The sequence below is a fragment of the Mytilus edulis genome, chromosome 9, assembly GCF_963676685.1.
Source record: "Mytilus edulis chromosome 9, xbMytEdul2.2, whole genome shotgun sequence".
In the NCBI taxonomy this organism is placed as follows: domain Eukaryota; kingdom Metazoa; phylum Mollusca; class Bivalvia; order Mytilida; family Mytilidae; genus Mytilus; species Mytilus edulis.
The window spans coordinates 29,249,516-29,277,412 of NC_092352.1; the positions used below are offsets into that span (position 1 = coordinate 29,249,516).

General features: G+C 32.4%; 2 protein-coding genes across 2 annotated transcripts; both read left to right on the top strand.

The window, feature by feature from the left end:
* Positions 1 to 257: 257 nt before the first annotated feature.
* On the top strand, positions 258 to 7,273 carry LOC139488055 (glutamic acid-rich protein-like). Its single transcript, XM_071273379.1, has 6 exons — positions 258 to 305; positions 2,528 to 2,846; positions 3,432 to 3,593; positions 5,855 to 5,920; positions 6,681 to 6,745; positions 7,145 to 7,273. Exons 1-6 carry the CDS (start codon positions 303 to 305, stop codon positions 7,214 to 7,216), a joined length of 687 nt encoding a protein of 228 aa, XP_071129480.1. The 5' UTR covers positions 258 to 302; the 3' UTR covers positions 7,217 to 7,273.
* An 11,769-nt stretch (positions 7,274 to 19,042) lies between these two features.
* On the top strand, positions 19,043 to 23,951 carry LOC139488056 (chromo domain-containing protein cec-1-like). The gene is made up of 6 exons (XM_071273380.1): positions 19,043 to 19,096; positions 20,276 to 20,597; positions 21,351 to 21,512; positions 22,321 to 22,386; positions 22,870 to 22,937; positions 23,804 to 23,951. The coding sequence occupies exons 1-6, from the start codon at positions 19,094 to 19,096 to the stop codon at positions 23,879 to 23,881; spliced, it is 699 nt and encodes a 232-aa protein (XP_071129481.1). The 5' UTR covers positions 19,043 to 19,093; the 3' UTR covers positions 23,882 to 23,951.
* The last annotated feature ends 3,946 nt before the right edge of the window (positions 23,952 to 27,897 follow it).

Below are 27,897 nucleotides of genomic sequence, written 5' to 3' on the forward strand. Positions count from 1 at the left end.
TTTAAATTCGTGGTAAACTTGTACCCACGAAATCAACGAAAATTGGTATCCAACGAAAATTAATGAATCCACAGTATTAGTTATCACATATCATACATGTATTGATCCAAATAGTATATCTGATAATTATTTTGGAAAGTTTTAGAATTTCAATTTTTCATCGAAAAATAGTTTCAAAGAAAAACAATAAAAAATATTGATTTTGGCGTTGGGTCGTAATTAAAAAGTAATTTGAGATTAAAAAAAATGGATATTTGATACAGATTTCCCTTGCAACAGATTGTATATTGTTAGAAGTTGAAATGGTAAGTTTTGATATTTTTTTTGTTCAATTTATTTGAAATAGAATTGTAATTATTTAACAAAATTGTTTAAATTAGTAATGTTAAACATGTAAGCACTAAAATGCCTAAATCTATAAAAATTCTTGTATTTAAATATTCTTGCTGTAATAATTATGGCCAATATTTAGTACAACTATCAGGCATCTAACTATCATTAGAGACATACAAAAGTTATTCATGATTTATGAATTTTTAAAGTTTAGGTAAAAGTGTTCGTACAAACTATACATTTAGGTATTGTGTTGACTTAACTCTCTTACTTAGGTTTCATCTACTAATATACTTACAAAACATGTTTTCTACTTGTCATATGTATTTAAATATATTGGTAAAACAATTCCTCTACATGTTCTCAGATGTCATGTGTTTCTTTTTGATTTTTATAAATAGTGTTCATCCTTTAAGCATATATTGTTATTCATAACATATATATGTACCAAGTAGCTAGTTCTTCGGTACTTGCCTGAAAAAAAATGGAATTTTTTCATTGAAATTTGCTGTTATAAAAGTTTTATGAAATAGTTAGAATAAAGGAATATTAGCGTTTCTCCCTCTCGGAACGCTCAGATTCGTTGTCCTGGATTAGTTTTACTGTTGTTCAACTTTGTTTACTAGCTTTGTAAAAGATTTACTATATTTCTAAAAAAAAAATGTAACCTTCAGCATTAAAGCCAAAATTTTAATGAACAAATATAGCATGTTCAAGAGGGGGATTTGCGGAGGATACCATTCGGGAAACGGTCAAAAAGCCCTGGCAGATAGAGGAACGTAATATCTTCCTTAACCTTTTCTTTTGTTAGAACCCCCTCCTCCTTTTTGGACATGATATATCTGTTTTATTTCACCGAATGTCAACAGGAATTTTGCATTTGATAAACGCCCAAATGATCAAACGTTTCCGTAAAGGGTAAAAACAGCATATAAATTTTGGCACATTTCACGACAGAGAAGGGAAAATGCATATCTTTGGTCATATACCTCGGCGGTGGTTTAATATGAATGAGTCAATGACTGCATTGTTTAATATCAGTAAATACTTTACTTTCAGTAGTTATTAATACATAACTGATTGCAAGAATCGCCAAAATGTCCAGAGTAGCATAGATCGCATGATCCACCATCAACGACTCCTCTAAAACAGTAATACACACAAAAACAATCAAAAACGTACAACACATGCTCATAACTAGAACAAAATGATGTGACGGTGCTTGTCTTACACACACCCTTAACATGCAATTGTCTATACCGTATGTTGTTAAACTACAACACAAAAAAAAAACATGCAAGTTGCAGTTGCCATTAATATTTTCCAGCAGTGTTAAATACAGTAGGATGTTAGTGACTTTCCTGTATAGATTTTTATTGTATGATCTTTTATATACAGTTTGTACAATGGTCTAGATAAAAAAAAAGGGGGGTCAGGATGAGACATAAACTAAACTAGTTACACTTCACAACACCTTCATGTGTCTGGCCGAAGTCTGCAATCGCCGTGTAAATAGCTATCCAATGTCATATCTTTTTGTGGTTATTTGGAAAATTGGTGATGATAAAGGATCTTTGATAGTTTCTGTTATAAACCTCGCCATTGTCTTGTGTCGTTATGTTTCTGTGTTGTTGACATATGATTATTACTTATTGATATCGTGGGATCAAAGTATTTTACACGATTACTGGTTAAAAGAACATGTCCTGTGATACCCAATAGTGTGTGATTTCTAGACATGTATCTATTGCTAAAAGTATGTCTTAAGTTTTTATGGTTTGTTATAAGAACGATTGGTCAATATTATATTTGACATTTTGATGAAAACTGAAGATGAACGAAAGATGTTTCAAGATTAATGTCAATAGAGAAACTTAACATTAATATTAATTGTATATACAGTTAAAGGTTTAGCTATCTATAAAACAAGGTTTTAATCCATCATTTTCTACATAAAGAAATGCCTGCATAAAGTCAGTTGTTTTCCTTTTGTTTCCTTTTGTTTAAAATGTTTAATCAGGGACTTTACGTTCAAAATTTTCCTTGGAATCCGATATTTTTATTGTTTAATTTTTTTGTTGATCTTGAGTGGAATCTGAAAAAGATTTTGCGTTTCGTATGTTAAATCTGTATCAACTCCTTGTTGCAAATGATTTATAATGAGTAAATACAATTTGTTTTTTTTCAATTGTAGAAAACAACACGGGTAGTCCTGTTTTTCATTGCCATCCTCGTGGTTGGCAAATGTCAAGATGACCTTGGTGACCTTGACGAAGACAGCAATGATAACGTCCATGACATATCGGAACGAGAGGAAGAATTCATTAATGAGGACGACCTTAATGACAAAGATGAAAGATCAGAAGACGAATTCATCGACGAGGAAAACGACGAAAACCTTGATGAAATGGAAAGAGAAGAAAGATCTGATGACGAATCTTTAGAAGAGGAGAATAATGAAAATATTGATGACCCATCAGAAATCGAAAAGAGAGATGACGAAGAGGAGGAAGGTAAGAAATATTTGAAAGAGTTTGGATATTGAAACATTCAACAGTTCAAGAGTTTTGTAGCAAAATAAACTTGAGGATGGAAATAGAAATGGGGAATATATCACTATACCCTTATTGCGTCGAAACAGCAACTATTTCCTTCAATCACATGAAAGTAAGAGTTGACAAAATGGTATGAATCAATTTATGTTGATTGGTTACTGCTCGTATAAGTAATGCCCAGTGAGTATTATATCCCGCATATTTAGAACAAGAAATTATTGATAATGTATCCAATATATTTGAGGCAACATTAGGTTATTACTTATGTTCAAATCTCATAAACCCATAAAAAGTTCATGACAAATTACAGGTACGGTAAAAATACATTACAAGGACTAATGGAATCGCATGAACGCTGAAAAGAATGAGACATGGTGCTTAGACAATGTATTCGTCTTCTGTAACGTATGAATCATCTCCATGCGAATATAGTCTCAAGGGGAGATTAATACGGGGAATAAGATACACTCATTATGTCATATAAATTCAAGTATTAATCTATTTATTCAAACGGCTTCTTTTTTTTATTTATTCGTGTGTTAGTGGCAGATGACGATGATATCGTGAGACGTGAGACGCTTGAAGAGTTGAGAGTTCAAATGAAGGCAGAAAGAGATGCATACAAAGAAAAGGTTAAGGCCTGTGGAGTAAAGCATAAATTTGTGCCCATGGAAAAATGTTATGAATGCCGAGCAACTTGTAGAGGTAACAATTAACAGATATCTGCATTTCAATGAACAATAGAAATGTGTATAAACAGTACACAAAAACACAATGATAATGATATTTGAATATCAATGCAAGAAAATCGAATGTGACCAAAACAAAATAGAAGTATGTATTTGTATTGGAATCATTTTGAAAATGTCTTGAATTTGATTTACAGAGTGCAGTTAAAACATTTTTTTCCACAGATTTACCTATGTATGCATAAAATGGTATGGTTGATTTGTTGTTTTTCCAATTGTGCCAAGAGGATCTTAAAGCAAATTATAAGTATAAGCATCTTGAACAAATCACAGCTATACTTTTTGTAAAATATTGTTGTTGTTGAATTAAGTATTTGATCAAAACATAACAAATATTCTTTCCAAATAACAGCTTTCTTTTATCATTTATCATTTTGTATTTCTTTGAAAATGCGTCAAAACTTGCTAAAAGCACTTCCACCAATTGAACTCAAATTCTTATATTTAAGGAATAACGTACTAAAACGTATAGCCAAATTGAAAAATGCCCAAAACAAACAGTGAACAATGAATTTAAATCATAGTCTTACAAACTCATTATACATATGCGATATCTGTTAGCTTATTTTGTGAAAATTGAACAAAACTGCCTCTTAATAGAGAATTGTATTTAAATGTATTGCTTTCATAAATGTTAATAGCAAAAACTTTACTTTTTTGCTTTAAAACGAAACTTATACGGCAATGCTGGTGCACGTTACCATATAAAGATAAATAATAACACCCTTGGTCGATTCAACTTTTGGTGGACGTTTCGTCCCCGAGGGTATGGCAAGCCAAGTAGTGCTCACTTCGGTGTCGACATGAATATTAATTATCTGTCATTTCTATGAATTAACTGTTTACAAAAGTATGAATCATTCGAAAAAGTAAGGATTTTCTTATCCCAGGCATAGATTAACTTCTCCGTATTTGGCACAATTTCTTTGGAATTTTGAGTCCCCAATGCTTTTCAACTTTGGTAGCAATAAATAGTTAGGAAAAAAATTTAAAGCCCTCATATATTTTATCATCCCCTTGGCATTGCTTTCTTGCAATATAAAGCGTACTTTTGTGTCATATATGTGTATATGTATGTAATCAAAATCTTCCATAGATTTTATATCCAGTTAAAAAAAATGGTAAAATATCTTCTTCTTTTTTTATCCATGGCAACGATCTGCATTTATTTGTTATAAAATATTGCAAAAAAGGGGGAAAAGATGTCACATATTTCCCCAAAATTTGGCTAAAAGTAGATTTTCAATCGCTTGAAGTAATACTTTTTCTGAAACTGTTTACATATATCATTCAATAATTTCAATGAAAATCACATATCTTATGTCTTATTTTTTGGTAAAGTTGCGTCAAAAACATTGTTTATAAAAAAGTGTTTGTAAATATTACATTAATTTCTGGACCGATGGACGGTCTAGCTATAAAAATAAGAAGAGTTAAACAGAATTAGCCAATAAAACATGTAAAAAATAATATTGATGTTATTATAAATCATTTTTGAAGGTTAAATTAGTACTCAACTGTCTAAAAATATATTTATCTCACAAAAACTGTTATATTTGAATAATCCACCGGGGTCAAAATGCGACACTAAACTCATAACTATGTATTGCTACTTGTTTGGCTTTCTTTTTTGATCTGAGCGTCACTGATGAGTCTTATGTAGACGAATATATAGTTATCAAAGGAACCAGGATTATAATTTAGTACGCCAGACGCAAGTTTCGTCTACTTAAGACTCATCAGTGACGCTCATATCAAAATATTTATCAAGCCAAACAAGTACAAAGTTGAAGAGCATTGAAGATCCAAAATTCCAAAAAATTGTGCCAAATACGGCTAAGGTAATCTTTGCCTGGGATATGAAAATCCTTAATTTTTACGAAAAATTCAAAGTTTTGTAAACAGGATATTTATAAAAATTACCTCATTATTGATATTCATGTCAACGCTGGAGTGTTTACTACTGGGCGGATGATACCCTCGGGGTACACGCGTCTGGCGTATCAAATTATAAGTCTGAAACCTGTGCTAACTATATACATCTATAATTAAAACCTTTACTTGTGCGCTTGACGTTGAGATATTGTAAAGTTTGAAAAAATTAACCTTCAAGTATTGGTAATCAAAGTATAAACATGCACTTTGACGAAAGATTTTACACTTGGGGAGCTTTGTTTATATTATGAAATAAGAGATAATTTTGTTAAATATTTTCAGAGACAAGAACATGCAGATCATGTCGACCAATTTGTAGGGCTGATAGGAAAGAACTGAAATCTAAAGGTAAAGTATAAAATATATTATATATGACTGAAAATACTAAATGGTCAATGACTCTGCATAACGTTGAAATTGTTTGGTCAGGACAAGAAGCTCGAGGGTTAATATTTTCAAAATTTTCCTCCTGATATATCTATAATAAGTTTATCAAAACCAGATCCATATTTTTGAAAACTGTTCTTGGTAAACGACATACACATATCATTTGATGTGTTTAGGGTTTAGATTTGTGAAAGGAATTTCCGTTTGAATTTTCCTTGTAGTACGGTATTATTTACTATTTTACCATCCAACTGTACGTTTCACTCTTCGATATAGTGAATTGTATGTAACAAGAATATGTATAGTCGTCAGTTTCGGTTTTTTGCACTTTTGCAAAATCTTGATAAAGCTCAGATCGAATCAGTGTGTTGTAACAATTCAGAAGGACCTCTGATAGACTTTGTCACCAATCTAGGAATTAACATATTAAGCTGTTGTTCTTTTGCGTAAGCCTATACTTAATTCATCCATTGATAACATTGATGTTTTACTATATTCTATTTGTAATATATTAAATATATTTTTGTTTGCTCTTTATTATTGCTCAGTGTTTTAATATTGGTGAAAGTGTTGTAAAATTACAATTATACATTACATATTTGAATCATTGTATAAAATTAAGATGCGAGTTTTATCATTGCGAGCAATCAAACAAGAGGACGTCTATAGGTCAACATACAATATGATGATTCCAGAATATACATAACTTCTTTCATTTCAGATTGCGACCTTACGCGTGACAGGACAGCAATTAAAAAATATTACGCACAAAGGAGAAAACAATGGGTAAGGAATTAAAAAGATGTTGAAATATAATAACGAACGTTTTTACACTGAATTATCTATTTATAACAGTCCACTGTAACGTTTTTACAACTTTTCTGTCCGTCTGATCATACACCGATGTCTTAGATTTTTTTTTTCGACTACAAAAACAAATTAATATTCAAAATAAAACTGACAGTATTCCTTTTTACATTAAAGTTGTATAGCAAATATTGTGTTTGTTCTGTGAACTGCTTAAATATATTAGAATATGATGTTTTTTACTGACTAGCTTAAAGATATGTTACATATACTTGTATAAAAATAAACAAATCAATAAGTCTGCAGGTATTCAAAAATATCTTTGACATCAAATAATGTAATGCATTTCATTGAATTTAATTCTTTTTGTTTTTACAGTTCAAAATTTCAAACATGCGGAATTTTTGGAGGAAAATGAAGAACAAGATACAGAGATTGAAAAAAGATTAAAAATATTTTATTAAAAGTCAATGCTGAAATAAAGTTCAGTACGATAACAAAACTAAATGTGTTTTGTGTTATTTAATACTTCAACGCTACAATTCGGGACTTACGAATCTCTATAGTGTTCAAGTTTATGTATTATTAAACTGTGTTAACAAGATAAATGAAGATTAATCAATATATTTTCCTGGTAATTGTGAACTGCATTGGTAACTTGCAAATAATCTGGAAGCTAAGGTCTAGATACTGGTTTAATTGTAGTACGCTATAATAGAACAAAACAGTCAATAATATCATATATAAATCCAAAGCGAGACAACAGCTAAGGGACGCCTTTGACGTACTTCGTCGTGTGTAATTATTGATAAACTCGTAATATTCGTAGAAAAAATAGTTCAGTTCACATGGCTATACCATACATATATATATATATAAACGGTGTTTCTATTAACCTGGTAGTGTTTATGTATTGCAAGATCCACGTGTAGGCTCGCTCTGGTTATGGTTATAAAAATAAGTCAAACTGTGTTTTGTTCTGTGAGCTGTTGATAGTGGATCGTCACCTGTTACGGCCGTATTTATACCACGAACAAATTGGTAATATTTGTTAACCTTTTAGGCATTTATTTTTTATCAAGTTTGAAATAATTTTTTATATACTCTTGTGAAAGATTTCACTAATTAAGTGAGTATCGCCGTGAGCTCGATTATTCTACATCGGATAGAGGTATAGGGGGTTGAGATTTCAAAAAACATTTTTAACCCCGTAGTATTTTTGCACCTGTTCCAAGTCAGAAGCCTCTGGACTTTGTTAGTCTTATGTGTTTCTTTTTAACTCTAAATCGTTTATAAGTTTTGAATTAAGTGTGACGTCCTTTTTCATTTAACAAGCACAAACATTTTTGCAGGATTTACTCGCTATGTTGAAGACCAATTGGTGGACTATTTTCTGTTCTTCTGTCGTTTTGTTGTCTCCCATTTCCATTCTCATTTTTTACCTTTCTTATTGCTAAAGATAAGATCACATACTGAGATCTAAATACATTTGTATCGTCTTGCTGTATCGTAAAAGTATACCCCATATTTACATTTATTTTTAACTTCTAGTGACTGTTTTTATCTAACGGCTTCTTTTGTAGTTTTCGTTGTCACTGATTAATACCACAAAAAAGAAAAGACAAAAATATCAGTACATTTTAAAACGATTATAAGCATTTTAAATACTTATGTCATTGAGATTAAGATATTTCTTTCATTTATTTGTTGTGGTGAATTTAAACGAAAACAAAGTCGTTCATTCTGCTGGTGAATTGATTATTGATATGAAGATTATACCATTGTTGAAGATTCATCACTGTTTTGAAGGGTTAATTGTCTTTGTCATTCCCACATTCGAAATGCTCTACCGTACTCTAAGCGTTTTCAATGAACCTGTGATAGTTTTAACCAGATACCCTCGATACCACAAAATTGGGAAGCCAACTAAATTAAGTTCTAGTAGCATTAAAACTGTAAGGACCTTAATAGAACAGCCAAACAGTTTAACGGCAACCTGAAAGAATTGCAACCCTATTTCTTTTACGAAACACGAGCAAATCAATGTGTTTAAATTGTGCAGTGCACCGAAATCATTACCACTTGGTCCAAAAGGATGCCATTCTAATAAGCTGCCAGTCCTTTCGGTATTATCATGACTTAAATAATAAAGTTTGTTTTTAGTTTTTCAGTTTATCATTGAAACAATAATCAATTTCATAACTTTAAAGTAGACCATTAATTACGGTAGCATATCGATGATCAAAATTCACAAATTTGATCAAAAATATACACATTATTGTAACAAACAAACCTTTTGATACTCTCAAAAACGGGAGTAAGGGTCTCCTGTTAGGCATGGTCTCCTGCTTAGCGAATTCACAATTAAAAATAGGACACACTCGCATAATTGCAAGATCATACGACTATAGACTATACTGGTATCACAAAATTTTATATTGTGAAAACATGTCGCTTGTCAGTTGAGACACAGATACAGACATATAGGAGAACTAAATTTTGGTGGTGACAGTAAAATTTAAACAGTGTCAAGTTATATGGTTCCATTGGATCACACTAATGTTAAAGACATTCGTTATAAAAGAGGGACGAAAGATACCAAAGGGACAGTCAAACTCATAAATCGAAAATTAACTGACAACGCCATGGCTAAAATTTAAAAAAGACAAACAGACAAACAATAGTTCACATGACACAACATAGAAAACTAAAGAATAAACAACACGAACACGACCAAAAACTAGGGGTGATCTCAGGTGCTCCGGAAGGATAAGCAGATCCTGCTCCATATGTGGCACCCGTCGTGTTGCTTATGTGATAACAAATCCGGTAAATAGTCTAATTTGGTAGGTCACATTTATGAAAGGGAAGGGGATTATAGTTACGACGTAAGGAACATATCCGATATCATTTGTGAAACGGTTATTCCAAAACGGTTAACCAACTCGTGATGGCGTCCGTAAAATTTACGAAGGGATAATTTCAACTTCACTATTTGGAAAACTTGGTTTAATAGCTTCCTTGTGAACAGCAACCCTCTATCAAGAAAATCATGATATGAAATGCAAGCACGGGAACATCGTATCAATTGGGAGATATATACCCAGTATGCAGAAATGGAAAGTTCACAATTGGAAAGCTGAAATCATCTCTTTTGTCGTAAAGTTTTCAACCGACCCTCATTGTCAATTTTTAGATGTAAGTCAAGATATGAGGCCGACTTAACTGTATCTGTAGTATTCTTTATCTCTAGTTCGATGGGATAGATGCGTATCACATAGTCACCAAATTTTGAATAATTAGTGAACGAATATCATCTATATAGCGGAAACTTCTCATCTTTCTTCCTTAGAAATTCCTGCATGCAGTCAGCCTCATAATAATAAAGAAACAAGTCGGCAAGTAGAGGGGCACAGTTTGTTCCCATTGGAATGCAGACATTCTGCTGAAAAACACGTCCTCAAACGTAACAAATATGTTGTCAATCAAGAAATCAAGCATCTTGAAAATATCAGTTTCAGAGATTTTTTTGTTTGAATCAGAGTGATCCTTTACAAAGTAGGATTTATCCCTCCCTAAAACAAGATACTTGCATCTACGTTGGTCATTATTTTTTATTGAGCAAAGCAATACCAACTCTTTCAATTTGTCTTTTAGTTTGGAATGTGGAATACTTGTGTAAAGAGTAGAAAAGTCAAATGTTTTAATACTGTAATAAGATGAAAGAGAGTCAGATTGTATGTACTCTAAAAGATCTTTGGAATTTGTAAGTATCCACATCTGATTCACGCCACCTCTAGAATAGGCAATTTCCCAATAACTTTGAAGTCCGTCTTTAATTGCTGATAAAATAGATGTTAATGATTTAGAAAGAGGTTTCGTGGAACACTTGGAAGACCTAGCAATATACCGTTGTTTGTAAGGACACTTACGTAGTTTAGGTATCCAATACAGTGATGGAAGAACCAGTTCTTTATCTTTGGTTGAAATTCCAAAGGAACATAGAACAGACCTATGATTATCCAGGATTTCCTCTTTGGTAAGTGTCGTGAGAACATGCACGAGCTTAAAGTATTACTATAAATATGTTAACCTCGACAGAGAATCTTTCAAATGAATTTTATTGATTCTGTCGGGCTTTCAAATATTTGGTATCTAGCCTATCTGAATCTGGTTTCTAGAATAAAATATTCGAAAAACAACTGTTGCGCTCACTGAACTTTTTTTCAAAATTTTATATACTAAGTACACTTTAAATTTCTATAATAATGTGTAATTATAAATAAACTAGATGTATCAAAGCGACACGAATGGCCCCGTCTCAAAAAGTTAAAAAAAAAATCTGCAATTTCAATAACACATGTGGACACAAACATGATTGTAGTCTCACATATTGAAAAAATAGCTCAAAATCTTGAGGCGTATAGAAAATTGTCCATATGACTGTGATTTTCAACAATTTATCAAAGTCCAAAGCCCAAAATTATAGTAAAATTTAGCCGAGGAGAATGAAACTTAAACTTGATCTGTAACTAATCTTGGCTAACTCGCATACCAGAAATCATCCCATTATCTGAAAGCGTTTAGAAAAAAAACTGTATAACTGTGATTTTCAACAATTTATTAAAGTCCATAGCCTGTAATTTAGGCAAAAATTAGCCGAGCGGAACAAAACTTAAACTTGATCTGTAACTCATCATGGTTAACTCACATACCATAAATTAGCCCAATCTCTGAAAAAAACTCCGTAAAATGGTTTGTTTCAGAATGACGGAATGACGGAATTACGGAATGACGAAATGACAGAATTACGTAATGACGGAATGATGGACAAGGGTAAAACTATATGGCACCGACAACTTCGTTGCGGGGCCAAAAAAAAAATATGAATAATTCAGAGTTTGAACGTATGGTAATAATATTATAGGTTATTTTCTTTTTTTCAATTTGATAGAACCACTAGTTCGCTAGTTGAAAATGAATATCGACATATTTCCATATGTGCTGTCTGTTCTTTCGTTTCTAAATTTGAATAATTGGTCGTTTAGTTTAGAAAAAAGTTAAATCACAAAAAAACTGAACTCTGAGGAAAATCTAAAACGGAAGTCGCTAATTAAATTGCAAATCAAAAGCTCAAACACACCAAATGAATGAACAACAACTGTCTAATTCCTGACTTGTTACAGAAACTTCTTAAGTAGAAAATGATGGACGAAACCTGGTTTATTGTTAGCTAAACCTCTCATTTGTATGACAGTCGTATAAAATTCAATTGCGAATGAGGACTCACATAATTCTCAATTGTTAATTGCATATTTAAAAAAAATAGCTGTAGTACAATTAACAATGAGAAAACTGTCCACCTACAACAATTAGACATGGATGTTACCAACAAATGTCGGAAGGACAAATAAGCTATTACCACTACTTAGAGTCAGTCGTCCGGCGTTCTTTATCGTCTGCCCTTCGCCGTCTTCGTTTTTGTAATTTGTCATCTCTCCTCCGTCGTCCGTTAACTTTTACCAAATTCTTCTCATCTACATTTACTTGGCTATTTTGAAACCAAAATTACCAAAAAATCATCATTGATGTATCTTGTTTAATACTTGTGTCCGTTTGTCAATCAATATGACCGATTGACATGGCATAGGAGAAAAAAATATTAAAAGTCGCTTACATAGAAAAAATCTTTAAAGGGTAAGAATGGCGATATCGTCTTGCTGTCCATTTTAAATGAAACTGTCAGACGACTTTTATAAGAGTCATGACTCTGAAAAAACGATTTTGATCATTTTTCATATTTGTATATTTTCTGAAAAACATATGATGGATAGGGGCAACTGTAAACGGCATCATGGTCAACATGACAAAAAGGGGCAAAAGATACTAGAGGGACAGACAAACTCATAGATCGAAAATAAGCTGAAAACGGCATGGCTAAAAAGAAAAAGACAAACAAACAAATAATAGAACATAATACACAGCATAGAAAACTATGACTAAGCAACACGAACCCGACCCAAAAAATTAGGGTGATCTGAAGTGCTCCGGAAGGGGTAAGCAGATCCTGTTCCACCAGTGGCATCCGGTAAATAGTCTAATTTGGTAGGTAATATTCGAGAAAAGGGAAGGAGATTGCAGAACGACATAAGGAACATATCCGATATCATCTGTGAAACGGTTATTCCATAACGGCCAACCAACTCGTGATGGCGTCCGTAAAATTCACGAAGGGATGATTTCAACTTCACTATTTAGACCTCTTGGTTTAATAGCTTACTTGTGATGACCAACCCTCTATCAAGACAATCATGATAGGACATACAAGCCCGGCAATATCGTATCAATAGGGAGATATATACTCCGTATGCAGGTGCTGCTGAAATGTTGCTACATAGAAATGGAAAGTTCACAATTGGGAAGCTGAAATCCATCTCGTTTGTCGTAAAGTTTTGTTTTCAACCGACCCTTATGGTCAATTTCTAGATGTGAGTCAAGATATATATAATAGTCAACATCGCCTAAATCCTCAGACGAATCCTTATTGGAGTTAACTTGCTTTACTTGTGACTTTTTGTTTGTCTATTATCTTGAAAGCTAAAATTGAAAGTTACAAACTGTGAATAGCAACAGTTCCCAGCAAGAAAAGATTTATATAAAAGAGGGACGAAAGATACCAAAGGGACAGTCAAACTCATAAATCTAAAACAAACTGACAACGCCATGGCTAAAAATGAAAAAGACAAACAAACAACAGCACACACGACACAACATAGAAAACTAAAGAATAAACAACACGAACCCCACCAAAAAACTAGGGGTGATCTCAGGTGCTCCGGAAGGGTAAGCAGATCCTGCTCCACATGTGGCACCCGTCGTGTTGCTTATGTGATAACAAATCCGGTAAATGGTCTAATTCGGTAGGTCACATTCATGAAAGGTAAGGGGATTGTAGTTACGATGTAAGGAACATATCCGATATCATTTGTGAAACGGTTATTCCATAACGGTCAACCAACTCGTGATGGCGTCCGTAAAATTTACGAAGGGATGATTTCAAGTTCACCATTTGGAACTCTTGGTTTAATAGCTTCCTTGTGAGCATCAACCCTCTATCAAGAAAATCATGATAGGAAATGCAAGCACGGGAATATCGTATCAACTGGGAGATATATACCCCGTATGCAGGTGCTGCTGGAATGTTGCTACTTAGAAATGGAAAGTTCACAATTGGAAAGCTGAAATCATCTCTTTTGTCGTAAAGTTTTGTTTTCAACCGACCCTCATTGTCAATTTCTAGATGTAAGTCAAGATATGAGGCCGACGTAACTGTATCTGTAGTATCCTTTATCTCTAGCTCGATTGGATAGATGCGTTCCACATAGTCACTAAATTTTGAATTATTTAGTGAAAGAACATCATCTATATAGCAAAAAGTAGAGTTAAAGGATATTGCTAACTTCTCATCTTTCTTCCTAAGAGTACCTGCATGAAGTCAGCCTCATAATAATAAAGAAACAAGTCGGCAAGTAGAGGGGCACAGTTTGTTCCCACTGGAATGCCGACAGTCTGTTGAAAAACACGTCCCCCGAACGTTACAAATATGTTGTCAATCAAGAAATCAAGCATCTTGATAATATCAGTTTCAGAGAATTTTTTGTTCGAATCAGAGTGATCCTTTACAAAGTAGGATTTATCCCTGCCCAAGACAAGTTACTTGTATCTACGTTGGCCATTCTTTTTTACGAAGCAAAGCAATACCAACTCTTTCAATTTGTCTTTTAGTCGGTTGAGTTATTGGCCTTAAACGATGATTTGTATTAATCAATGTTTTGCATTATTGCCTACTATTTTGAAAACTTTAATTCATAGAACGAAGTTTTTGAATTCGAATTTTTTTTTAAATATAACAATTAGAAGATGTGTTGTGACAAGATCTTCAAATATGTCAAAATGCGAGAAATGGTTTGTCGTCGATTTTCTTTAGTAGTTGCCTTCATGTTTACCAATAAAGGCAATAGTAGTATACCGGTGTTAAACATTCCTAAATCGACTGAGAGGAAACAAATCTAGGAAACAAATGAAAACCGAGTGAAACACATCAACTATATGAGGAAAACAAAGAAACTATAGAAACAACAAAGTGCAAAAACACGAACCCCACCAAAACCTAGGGGTGATAACAATGTCATTAGTTAGTTTAAAGACAGACACACCGTCTAGATCAACGAATTCGTGATGGTGATCATTTTAAGACTTTTCTACTCATATGAGCAGTTTCTGCATAAAAATAACTTACTTTATTATGTATGATCTATAAAACTTTACTCGGTAGATCGAAATTTTGATAGCTAGCAAAATTATCAGTAAGACAACATCTTCTTAAAAGCAACTTTACCTGAACTGTCAGTCAACTCCTGATATGAGATATTGCCCTCAAATGATGATTATAATCTATTTTTGCATTATTGGGGAAACTTTGGTGGATATATAAACACTAAACAAAAATAAGACAGCAAGACAAAATCTACAAATAGGTTTACAAAGTCAGTCGAAGGACGCATCCGGGTGCGGGAATTTCTCGCTACATTGAAGACCTGTTGATGACCTTCTGCTGTTGTTTTTTCTATGGTCGGGTTGTTGTATCTTTGACACATTCCCCATTTCCATTCTCAATTTTATATGGTAAAAAAGATAGTTTAGTCATGATTCATATTCTAATCTACTATGTTTAGGAGTCATAGTCATAGATGTCCACGTCATCAAAATCAAAAATTTCCGATAGGTTTTGTCCAAATATTGCTTCAGTTGTCTATTACTAACTAATGTTCGAACATTCTCAGGTTTTTTTTCAATTTTTCAAAATTTTGTTAACATTTCATCTACAATTATGACCATATAAGTGATAATGCATGTCACCATAAAACTGCTGGCAAGTCTTTTAATTGATTTTAATTGTTTATTTTACTTACATTTCTATACATGGTGATATTAGGCTCCCGCAAGCATGTTTAAATGAACCTCATTCTGCATGTACCTGTCCAAATTCTGGAGCCTGTAATTCAGTGGTTTGTCGTTTGTTGCTGCAACTGATATTTGTCTTTTTGTTTAATGTTTTATAAAAAAAAATAGGGTAAAATGTACAATGTCATTTTAATATTTATTAAGTTCTTAAAGCAAATATAAAAAAGAAGATGTGGTATAATTGCAAATGAGAGAACTCGCCACAAGAGACCAAATGACACAGAAAGAATTGTATATAGTTGAATTTTCCGAATTTGTCCACTGAAATATTGTCGTTATCAAAAGGTGCATGGCCAACATGGCTTTAACTAGAAAAGAGGAGCGAAAGATACCAAAGGGACATTCAAACTCATAAATCGAAAATAAACTGACAACGCTATGACTAAAAAAGAAAAAGACAAACAGACAAACTATAGTACACAAAAGACAACATAAAAAAATAATGACTTAGTAACACGAACCCAAACAATAACTAAATGGGTTAAATGCAACTTTTATCTGTTATCTTGAAACCCGTTATAGAAAGTGAAAATCTCACATGATCGGAAAAGATCAGATTATTGAGATTGCTTCCAACTGTTCATTACATCAAACGACTTGTTGCTGGAGTTAATCTTATTTCATGTATATTATTTTGAAATACATAATAGATAATAGATATTTTAACATTTATCTGAATAATTATCATAGATAGTTAAAAATTTGATAGCAAAAATATCACAAAGTATAGATCTACAATAATGCTACTATTTGTCAACAACGTCAATTGGTTCCTTATAGGAGTTATGACACCATTTTACCAACTTTTTGGCGTTAAATCATATTATTTTGAAAACAATAACAGATTAAAAGACTTCTTTACAGTTTAATAATATTTTAGTAGACAGTATCTACAAATACGCTCATGTTCCCATAATCGTCCGTTGGCTCTTTGTGGGCATGGTTGCAATTAAATAACAATGCTTACTAACTATGCGTGTTTGCCTTTTGTATTGAACACTATAATAAACAAATAGAAATTAATAAAGCAATATGTTAAGTAATATAAGATGTAATAGAAGCCCTTAACTAGCCACGGTTTACCATATTTGTTTTTAATTCAATCTTTGATTTTTATCTTGAAAACTATATTACATGTAGATATGTAGAAACTTTAAAATGCAAATTTGATAAGCAGGACATTATCTATTAATATGTCAACATGACCGGAGTTGTCATAGCAGTCAACTCTTTATATGAGAAATGTATTTCCAATGAATGATGGATTTTTTTTTAATACCACTGGGTCGATGTCACAGCTGGTGGACGTTTCGTTCCCAAAGCGTAGATATTTTTAGCCGTATTTGGCACTACTTTGTGGAATTTTGGATTCGCAATGCTCTTTAACTTTATATACTTGTTTGGTTTTCTAACTTTTTTATCTGCCTGCACGTCACTGAAAAGTCTTATGTAGAGGAAACGCGCGTCTGGCGTATCAAATTATAAGCCTGGTACCTTTGATAACCCGTATAGCGGTTTCTTTTCGTGGGTGTAGGTGTAGGTGTAAAATTTCGCGATTTCCATTGAATAAGGTATTCGAAAAATTTTGGCGGTTATCATTTATTGCGGATTCAAAACTTTTATTAATACCTTTGCATGTGCCCTTTTAGAAATTGGCGGAATTTATTTGGCAATTTTGTTCTTTCCGTGAAAATAAGCGAAAATTTACACCCCGAGAAAATCAAAATGTTCGCTTTTAATAGAATAGTTAAACCAATCATACTTATGGGAAATAAAGGCAACCGTAGTATACCACTGTATAAAGTTTAAAGTCATAAATCGATTGAGATAAAAGAAATCCGGGTTTCAAACTAAAACCGAGGGTAACACATCAACTATAAGTGGTTAAACAACGTAACAACAGAAACACTCAAGTGCAACATAAAACAAACGACAATGCAACACACACAGAAACTAACTATAAGATAACAACTGTCAATTTCCTGACTTGGTGCAGGACATTTAATGAAAAATTGAAATTAGTAATATTGATATTATTGAAAGGGTATACTTTGAAATTTTGTAAATTATAACTGTGCTAAAAAATCAACTCAAATATCCATATAAAAAAATTAACTAAAAAAATATAACACTATGCTGAAAGATAGCTCATGAGACGACTGTCCATCGGAAACCTAATGAATGGCATAAACATCACAAGCTTTTTGTAAATTAATTGCATCCATTTCAAATAAAACTTAGAATGGTCCGTTTTGGATCAAACACAAGTTCATAGAAACCTTACCCAATTATCTTGCACAGTATTTTTAAATCTGAGTGATTGAAATGAACATTACATATATAAAATGCATGTAGTTATAGAAATATTTTGTTTACACAACACAATTTGAACTGTAGTAATATCTAACGTTACGTCTATATTTTATTTTATTCGAGCGTCAAAGTCGCAGTCTGGCCTACAAATTTATAAGCCCGATAGCTTTGATGAATTTTTACTAAGTAATATTTTGAAGCAAAATATACAGGAATAATGTATTCAAAAATAGATTTAGGACACTGAACTAGCGTCTCCTCTAAACTTAGATTATCTGAAAAACAATTTAATACGAGAATTATTTAGATATATTATGAAGAAAAGAAAGAAAGGTTATAAAGGCAATCACAGTTTACCAATTGATATTTGATGTCTTTTTGGCAATGATAGCCAAGAGTGTTTCTGTGTTATTGATGCCAAAATAAAATAGCTTGGCGATGAATTTCGGTGTCTGTTTAACTGTAAAACCTTTTCATTTGATAACAAATTGTAAAACATCTATATTTGAACAGAGCTAACGTATTTTATTTTATTTGTATTAATTATATAAGTCAATATATTAATTATATAAGCCTATTTTAGCAAACAGTTTAAAAAAACACAATCTAGAGATAAGGAAATATTCATATTAAGAATGTTGTGATAAATTTCAGTTTTGTACCACAAAAAAAACCCCGCAGACGTGATAGATGAACGGTGGTTGATCCAATACATTCGGGTTGTTTTAAAATATTAATTGATTTCTATATTTGCTGGGCTGCTTGTTATAAAATGGCATTGCTAATAGTTCTTATGAGTTTATTAGGAATCTACATTTTCAGAAATTTTATTCTAACGAAAACTGTTCAGGCTTCAATTCTAAAAACAAATCAATAAATTTTGATGTGGGTGTGGTATGATCATTAAACAGTAACATGAGTCTTCACAGAACTATTGATATTTGATACAATTTTCCCCTTGTAACAGATTGTATTTTTTTTAGAATCGAAATGGTAAGTTTTAATGTTTTATTCGTATTACTTTTAGCTAAAATAATAATTATAAAACTTAATTGTTAATATTAATATATCAACAATCAAAGCTTTAAATTGATAAATTAAAGGCTTGAATTGCATATTCAATGCATAAGCATTGGTGTTATTGCTGAAATATTACTGCCCAATATTTAGACAGGCCATTATTGCTTTTGAATAACAAATGTTATTTCTTATGCGAATACATTATTACTGAAACTAACTAAAATGTTGCTGAACATTTCGTTGTGTTCCAACGTAGAATAATTGTCATCGATCATCTTTGCTTTTATGTTTTAAGTTTCCGCTCTATGTTTTAGCACATAATCGTTTCCTCTATCAATATACCTGCAAGACTTTCTTGCTATATGCAATATGTGACCAAATATAATATAATAAAAATCTACCTGTTTTACTCTTAGCGGAAATGTTTACTTGTTCACTGTGTGATTATATTCATATGAAGCATAACTAATATAGGGACTTCTCAAAGATAAACCGAAAAAGGAAAACATCTAACCCAATTCTTTAATATATCCTATAGATATATTTATTTAATGATTTGAATTATCTATTCAGTTATTAGTATTCGTTTATTTCACTAATGGTTATACATTGAGCGAGAATAAAGTGAAGTGTGGGTGACTTGAGACCTAAAAGTATTTTTTAACTCGTTTGACTGTCCCATTTATAGAAACTCGTCAGTTAACGTCATGTCATACCTAAGAGAGGCAAACAATACCGAGTGACATTCAAACTCATAAGTTGATATTCAATACACTACGCCATTGGATAGAAAAATACAAACAACAGTAATCAATAAACGACATAGAACACTAAAGTTTAAGCAACACGAACCTGGTTTTGATGTCCGATCTGGTCAATGGTCAATATATATTTTGCCCTATATCAGATACGAAATTGTTTTGCATTGTTCTCGTCAAAACTATGTTGATTTCATATTTCTAAAAAAACAACACACTGAAACAAGAGTACTTAAAAAAAACACTGAAAAACAACTAACATTGAGATATTTTTTTCAACACATTGAGATTGAAAAATTAAAAAAAAAAATACAAACTGAAAATTATACACTGCATGAGAAAAAACCTTTAAAAATGCAATAATCAATTTAATTAGATTTGACAATTATTGTAGAAAACAACACGGGTAGTTCTATTTTTCATTGCAATCCTCGTGGCTGGTAAATGTCAAGATGATCTTGGTGACCTTGACGAAGACTTCAATAACAACGTACATGACATATCAGAACGAGAGGAAGAATTTACTGATGACGATGACCTGAATGATAAAGATGAAAGATCGGAAGACGAATTTATCGACGACGAGGAAAGCGATGAAAACCTTGATGAAATGGAAAGAGAGGAAAGATCTGATGAAGACGCTTTAGAGGAGGAAAAGGATGAAAATATTGATGACCCATCAGAAATCGAAAAGAGAGATGACGAAGAGGAGGAAGGTAAGAATTGTTTGAACCTGTTATGATATATACGACAGTAGGGTTTAGAAACAAAAGCATATATTAAAGTACCTATTATGTTTAGCTTTATAAATATTTTGATATGAGCGTCACTGATGAGTCTTATGTAGACGAAACGCGCGTCTGGCGTACTAAATTATAATCCTGGTACCTTTGATAACTATTTACACCACTGGGTCGATGCCACTACTGGTGGACGTTTCGTCCCCGAGGGTATCACCAGCCCAGTAGTCAACACGTCGATATCGACATGAATATCAATAATGTGGTCATTACAAAACTTTGAATTTTTCTTATCCCAGGCATAGATTACCTTAGCCGTATTTGACACAACTTTTTGGAATTTTGGATCCTCAATGCTCTTCATCTTTGTACTTGTTTGGCTTTATAAATATTTTGATATGAGCGTCACTGATGCGTCTTACGTAGACGAAACGCGCGTCTGGCTTACTAAATTATAATCCTGGTACCTTTGATAACTATTAAATAGGATTATAATCCTGTCATTGCATTAACATGCAATTAAGTTTTGAAAAACAATGTAATAGAAAAATATCTTGAATAAAGACCAAATCCAACAAATATAACATATCACTTTTAGACCAAGAAACGTTAATATCATTCGATTAATAATGCCTTCACGAATATCGGTATTATACTATCATTATTTTAGATACGTGTTTAAATTATTTTTGAAATTATTAGCATCTTATTGCATTTTTTATGTTTAAGTGACAACTGATGACAACATTGTGAAACGTGACACACTTGAAGAGTTGAGAGAACAAATGAAGGCAGCCAGAAAGTCATATAGGGATAGAATAGAGGCATGTGGCGTGAAGCATAAGTTTGTACCAATGGAAAACTGCAAAGAATGCAGATCAACTTGTAGAGGTAAAACATTTAGTATTAGATAATGATGCATGAAGGTTGCATATATGTAAGCCAGAATTAATCAAAAGTTACTTACAAGAGAACACCGTCTATAATTCTGATGTTGGAAGGGGGGTAGAGGGGACGTTCTCTGCACACAAATCTTTGTTTAATCATGGCGTGGAAAGTTTTAACTATTTTCAACAAATTTTTGGGTCAAGACTCATTTTCGTTTATTATTTTTTTCTTTCTTAATCGTCTTACCCTTTCCCCGAGAATAAAAGATAGATTGGTTACTTCATAATGAATCTATACGAAATAATGTACAACAATAACTATTAATTAGAATAAGGAGATACTGTAGGATGGTCAATAAATCAATTTGACCTTACAATTAATTTTTATGCACCACCTACGATAGTAGAGGGGCATTATGTTTTCTAGTCTGTGGGTTCGTTCGTCCGTCCGTCAGTTTGTTCGTCTTCTCGTCCGTCCGTTCATCCCGCTTCAGGTTAAAGTTATTGGTCGAGGTTGTTTTTTATAAAGTTGAAGTCTAACCCATTTGAAACTTAGTACACATGTTCCCTATTATATGATCTTTCTGATTTTAATGTCAAATTAGAGTTTTTACTCCAATTTTACGGTCCACTGAACATAGAAGATGATAGTGCCAGTGGAGCATCCGTGTACTTGGGACACATTCTTATTTCTAATGAATTTAACACGTATCTTTCATAAAGTGTGATCATTTTGACGAAGTTTACAGATTGTCTAAGTTTTATAAAAAAAATAACGTAACACCGCATAATTTTGTTTATTCTATTTTCAGCAACCAGAACTTGCAGATCATGCCGAGGAATTTGTAAAGATGATTGGAACGAATTGAATTCTAAAGGTTAAGTTTAAATTTAGTACTACAAATGAAATTACATGGTCAATAATGTTGACCTCAGTGAATATCAGTTTTCAAAAGTCAATACAAGTACACATATACCTCATCAAAAGACAGTAATTGTATAATATTGTGAAAACTAGTGCGTTACCGTAGGCAGGATACAGCTAAAGGGCAGCTTTTGTCAGTGATGAAAGTGTATTGTAGTAATGTGTTGTATAGCATGATTCGTTTTTTTTTTGTGCTATATGTTTTCTATTAACTGGCCTTTCTGAAATCATAAACCAAAACGGTTTACTTGGGCATTATAGGAATAGGGTCATCTCGATCACTCCTCGCAATAATGCTTCATAAATAATAGATCATTTGGGGTTATGTCAATGAGAAAGAACACAATCATGTGATCATACACAACAAACAAAAAAGACATCTATTGGTGGTTTCATCGATCATTCACAAATTTCAAAGGGTTTCTTATTATTCCAGGTTGTGATCTCACATTCGACAGGACAGCATTTGAGAAATATCGTGCACTGAGAAGAAATGAAGGGAAGGTTAGTGTCATTATAAAGTTCAAGTTTTGACCAGTACAATTATACGATCACAGCCCAATGGCAAAATATATCTATCTGACAAAATGAATATAATTTGTACAACCTATATTTTTGTTAAAGTTGGACACCTTAAAAGATCAATTTTAAAAACAAAAGATTAAGACACGAAAAAAAGATAATGAAATATTGAAGATTATATTGAAAATGAATGGTCATTGTTTTAAGCTTCTTTTTGTACAATTATTCTACCTTCATAGAATACACACATCACCGTAGTTTATATATATGCTGCCAAATTTCAAAGGGGTCGCTCTTATTGCCTGTGTGATATTCAAGTTCAGTCTATGCTAAAAAAAAATCCCTGTGATATTCTATTGATATGAATGTTTAAGGTTTCAATTTTTCTGCACCAGAAAGGCATCGAAAATAAATGTAGTTACAGGGATGCTTGAATCCATAATATCTGAAAATCCAAAACCTAATACAAAAGTTGAAGATACATTGTACAATGTTGCGTGTCGTCTATTGTTTCACAGTTAATGAGTGGGAATAATTCAAAATATTACAGAAAAATCTCCTTATTTAAAAAACTATTTAAAGATACACTAATATATAAAACCAAATTAAAAAAAAAGAGATTCTATGCCACAAGAACATGTGGCTGTTTGCTATATATTTGACTTGTTTTAGTCCTTTTGTACTGTTTATATATAGAAAAGAAGCTAATATTTTTTTTTTCTAATGGTAATAATTTAAATATTGTTTCCGTTTCCATTGCAATACTAAGGTCTAATTTATAAACCAAATCATATACTAAAACCATATGCAATCAATTGTATTAAAATAGATAATTTTTTAAATTACAGAAAAACAAGCCAAACGGAAAGGGGAATTTTTGGAAGAGAGTAAGGGACAGGATTCTGCGATTGAAGAAAGGAAAATAAGACTGAAAATATTTCATCTGTAGCAAATGCTGAAATAAAAAATCAGTACGATAACAAAATTAATTAGAAATGTGTTTTGTTTTAGTTTGACAATATGTTTTCCATCCTGAATGTTATCATATTCTAAGCTAGTTTGATTTTCACGTTGTCATTATTTATTGGTTGATCCTGTCACCTAAGGACACCTTCAACCAAATTGAAGACCATATATTGACAAATCAACACATTTTGTGGCTTTATTGTTCTAATCTTTGGTTGGTGTCACATTGACTTTTATCCCTGCACCCAGATAAGACGTATAAATTTAAATAAAAATATTATTTTAACCTATTGATTTGGTATTGAACATTAACAAATATACAGAAGTCAGGATGAAAATGAATAGTCAGCAACACAAAATACAATAAACAGCAGCAAATGTAATCAAATAGTTCATCTACAAACATTACTTTTCCTCTTCCTGGATATCAAATGGTTGATCCCTACCTAAACCTTTTTCAAACCTCTACTGACAAACAACCAGTTAATGAGGGTGCATTGCATGCTGACCAAGCAGTGTATATGTAAAAAAACCATTCTACTTGCATTAATTTATCATGGCATTAAAACAGTAGTATAAAGTAAACTCACAAAAATACTTAACTCCAACAAAACTCAAAACGGAAAGTCCCTAATCAAATGGCAAAGTAAACTCCTAAAACACTTCAAAAGAATGGACAACAAATGTACTTTAAATTTAGGTAAAGAATAATTATTTGTTTGGTGATAGGCTGAAACAGTGTCCCAGCATCTTTGAACAATGTACTTGGAAAAAAGAGCCCATACCCGGTAATTGGTGTTTAAGTATTAAAACGCGGCAAGAGTGACCAAACTGATGATAGGAGGCTGATAAGCTCTTAAGGAATCATATTTACATTAGTTATATGGGAAAAAGTCATCTAGAAAGTATGCCCCTGGAACTTTTTCATTGAAATACATTTTTATGAAACTAGATATGTTTATATGATACAAATACCCCTCCCCACCTGTTCCTTAATTGCTTAACTTCAATCTTCAGTCATCATAACTAAAATGCAATATCATTATCACACACGAGTGCACACGCTGAACGGTATCGCCTGCTTTACTGTTTATTGAGTTTAGGGGAATACTCCTAAATATTAAGTTTTGCTACAAGTAAATACATTTACATAAGTATCATCGAAGAAAATTTGTCAATGGCGGATAAATAAAGCCGTAAATGCGTGTACACCCAACAATCATTTCATGCACAGGATATAGTTGACATATTGCTTATAGTACGAGAAACAGATCACACCATGACATCCTTATTTAGACTCATGAACTTTGAAAATTATTGAATATATAGAATTAGAAAAACAGACCAAAATTCAAAAATGTATCTTACCACTGAACAGTCAAAATGCGGTCACGGTAAGATGACACCTGAGGCTGGACATGTCACCTTACAATCCTTCCGTACACCAAATATAGAAGGCTTATTCCTTATAGTATCTGATATATGGTCCTGCCCATGGAAACTTGACATCATTCACTGATCCCTGAAATAAGGTCATGGTCAAGTGAAAACTTTATGACAGATACGAGGACCTTGCAAAGTATGCACATACCAAAGATAGTTATCATATTAATAGAGAAGTTAACAGAACAAAAACATATTATTTTTCAAGTTACCAATTATAGTGATTCAAATGATAACATAATGTTGACAGCTGTATCCCTTTTTTTGACATTTTTACCTATTATGTCTGATTGTTTCGTTCACGCATCGTTTTTAATATAATGGAATTTGATGCGTCTGTCATACAAGGTTCAGCTAGCTATAAAACCAGGATCAAATCCACCATTTTCTACATAAGAAAATGTCTTTACCAATTCAGGAATATGACAGTTGTTATTCATTTGTTTGATGTGTTTGAGCTTTTGATTTTTGCCATTTGAATAGGGACTTTTCGTTTTGATTTTTCCTTGTAGTTCAGCATTTTTGTAAATTTACTTTCTATTAGACAGACATTGCAATCATACCATTCACCAAATGTAGTGAGTCTACTGATTTAAGTATCTGATAAACAGACATAATTACAAAACTAAACATTGACCAATGAACAAAAAAAAAAGAGGTCAAGGTCTGCCAAAAACTGATGGACAACATGTGCACCATGCAATCATTTCATACATTGTATATAGGTAACCTATTTCTTATAGTATCTGATAAACAGACAAATACCATGTACACTCAACATTGACTACTGAACACTGAAAATTAGGTTAATGTCATATGAAACCTGCCAGATCTACAGGTTCACCTAACAATCATTCGTACAAAAATTAAATGACCCATTTGCTAAAAGTATCTAAATAAAGGCAACAGTAGTATACCGCTGTTCAAAACTCATAAATCGATAGAAAAAAACAAATTCGGGTTACAACCCAAAACTGAGGGAAACGCATCAAATATAAGAGGAGAACAACGACACAACAGCAACATAACATAAGATACGGACTTAACCATAAAAACTTGAGCTTCATCACTAGTCTATAAAATGAGATCAAGGTCCGGTGAACCATGTTTGATGGACATGTAGACCTTGCAAGGGTCCCATACATCAAATGTGAATATCATATTACTTATAAAAGGTGAGTACTCTACATGACAAAAAACTACTCATTGTTACAAGCATTTACTGAGCCAGGAAAATGAAGTCAAGGACAATGGACATAAAACAGACGAAAACTTCCAAAAATAAGGAAGCTACAATCAAAGTATGAAACCTCCAAGACGTCTAACTGCTGAAGTATAAAGCTTTACACATATAGGTTATGCCATCTCAATCACTGAATTGTAATGTTTTGCATGAGAGACAATAATGAAAAAATATCGTAAGGGTTCCGCGGAACCCAGTGTCTCGCCTATTTTTGCAACAATAATGAGGGGGGGGGATATTCCTCTTGATACTATCTTTTGATTGTAAGAAGCTTCTGTCCATGTTTGATAAAAATCCAGGACAGTTTATGAATCTAATAAATGTGTTAATCAAAGTGATGGAAATCACTCATGGAAAGATTAGCATAGTAGTTTGAATTATTTCATATTAAGGTATGGTGGGGGAAAATGAACATTAATAAAGCACTATTGCTGGAAATTGCATTAAGAGCAGGGCTTTAGAAGGAAACGTGCTTTTCCAGTATGAGGATAAAATGAGCTCAAATTAAAAGATATGGCACACTTTTATTTAAACTGCAGTTTTTAAAGTATTTTTTCAACACAGGGCATTGGACCTGATAAAAAATAGTGAACTAATCTAAATTGTTGATTAATTACAGATGATTATTGGAAATTTAACCAGTAAACTATAGGCCTTACTTGAATACCTTTTAAATATTCATATCTATATTCATATTTCATTTTTTCAAAGATCTTGTTAATCTATTAATCATCTATCTTTCAGATATAATTTACAGAATCACTTTATGTAATGTAGATCAAAAGTAATTGGCAATAAATAAATCTATCATCCTTATATATATATCAAAACATCTAATATATACATTTGTGTATTCAATTATGAGGTCAAATATTTGTATATTAAGATGTATATTGGGTATTAATCCCGACGATTTTCTTGTTAAAAGTAAACCTAAGAGAAAAATCAAACCTAAAACATTTGACAATTTTGCAAGTGCCAATATAGTGACAAATTCAGTGAAGAACAATGCTAAGACACTAGAAACTATTCCTAGCAACACCGATCCATATAAGAACTCTTTCTTTGTCAAGAGCATACTACACTGGAACCATCTAAAAGACCGCATTGTATGAGCAGATACAGTTGAGAGCTTCAAGGCTGCTCTCCAACACCGCCAATAGGTGTCTCTCTCTCCCGTTGAGTAAAAGCCAGAATTGGTGTCTTCAACGTATACATACAGATACAGATACATCTATGGTATAATTATGTAAGACTGAGTGAGGTTGATTTGATTGACAGTTTAGGAGG

Excerpts from the sequence above, each read along its gene's own strand:
- LOC139488055 (XM_071273379.1), top strand. Across the intron at positions 2,847-3,431 it reads AGATGACGAAGAGGAGGAAG|TGGCAGATGACGATGATATC; the intron begins GTAAGAAATATT and ends TTCGTGTGTTAG. Across the intron at positions 5,921-6,680 it reads GAAAGAACTGAAATCTAAAG|ATTGCGACCTTACGCGTGAC; the intron begins GTAAAGTATAAA and ends CTTTCATTTCAG.
- LOC139488056 (XM_071273380.1), top strand. Across the intron at positions 20,598-21,350 it reads AGATGACGAAGAGGAGGAAG|TGACAACTGATGACAACATT; the intron begins GTAAGAATTGTT and ends TTTATGTTTAAG. Across the intron at positions 22,938-23,803 it reads TGAGAAGAAATGAAGGGAAG|AAAAACAAGCCAAACGGAAA; the intron begins GTTAGTGTCATT and ends TTTAAATTACAG.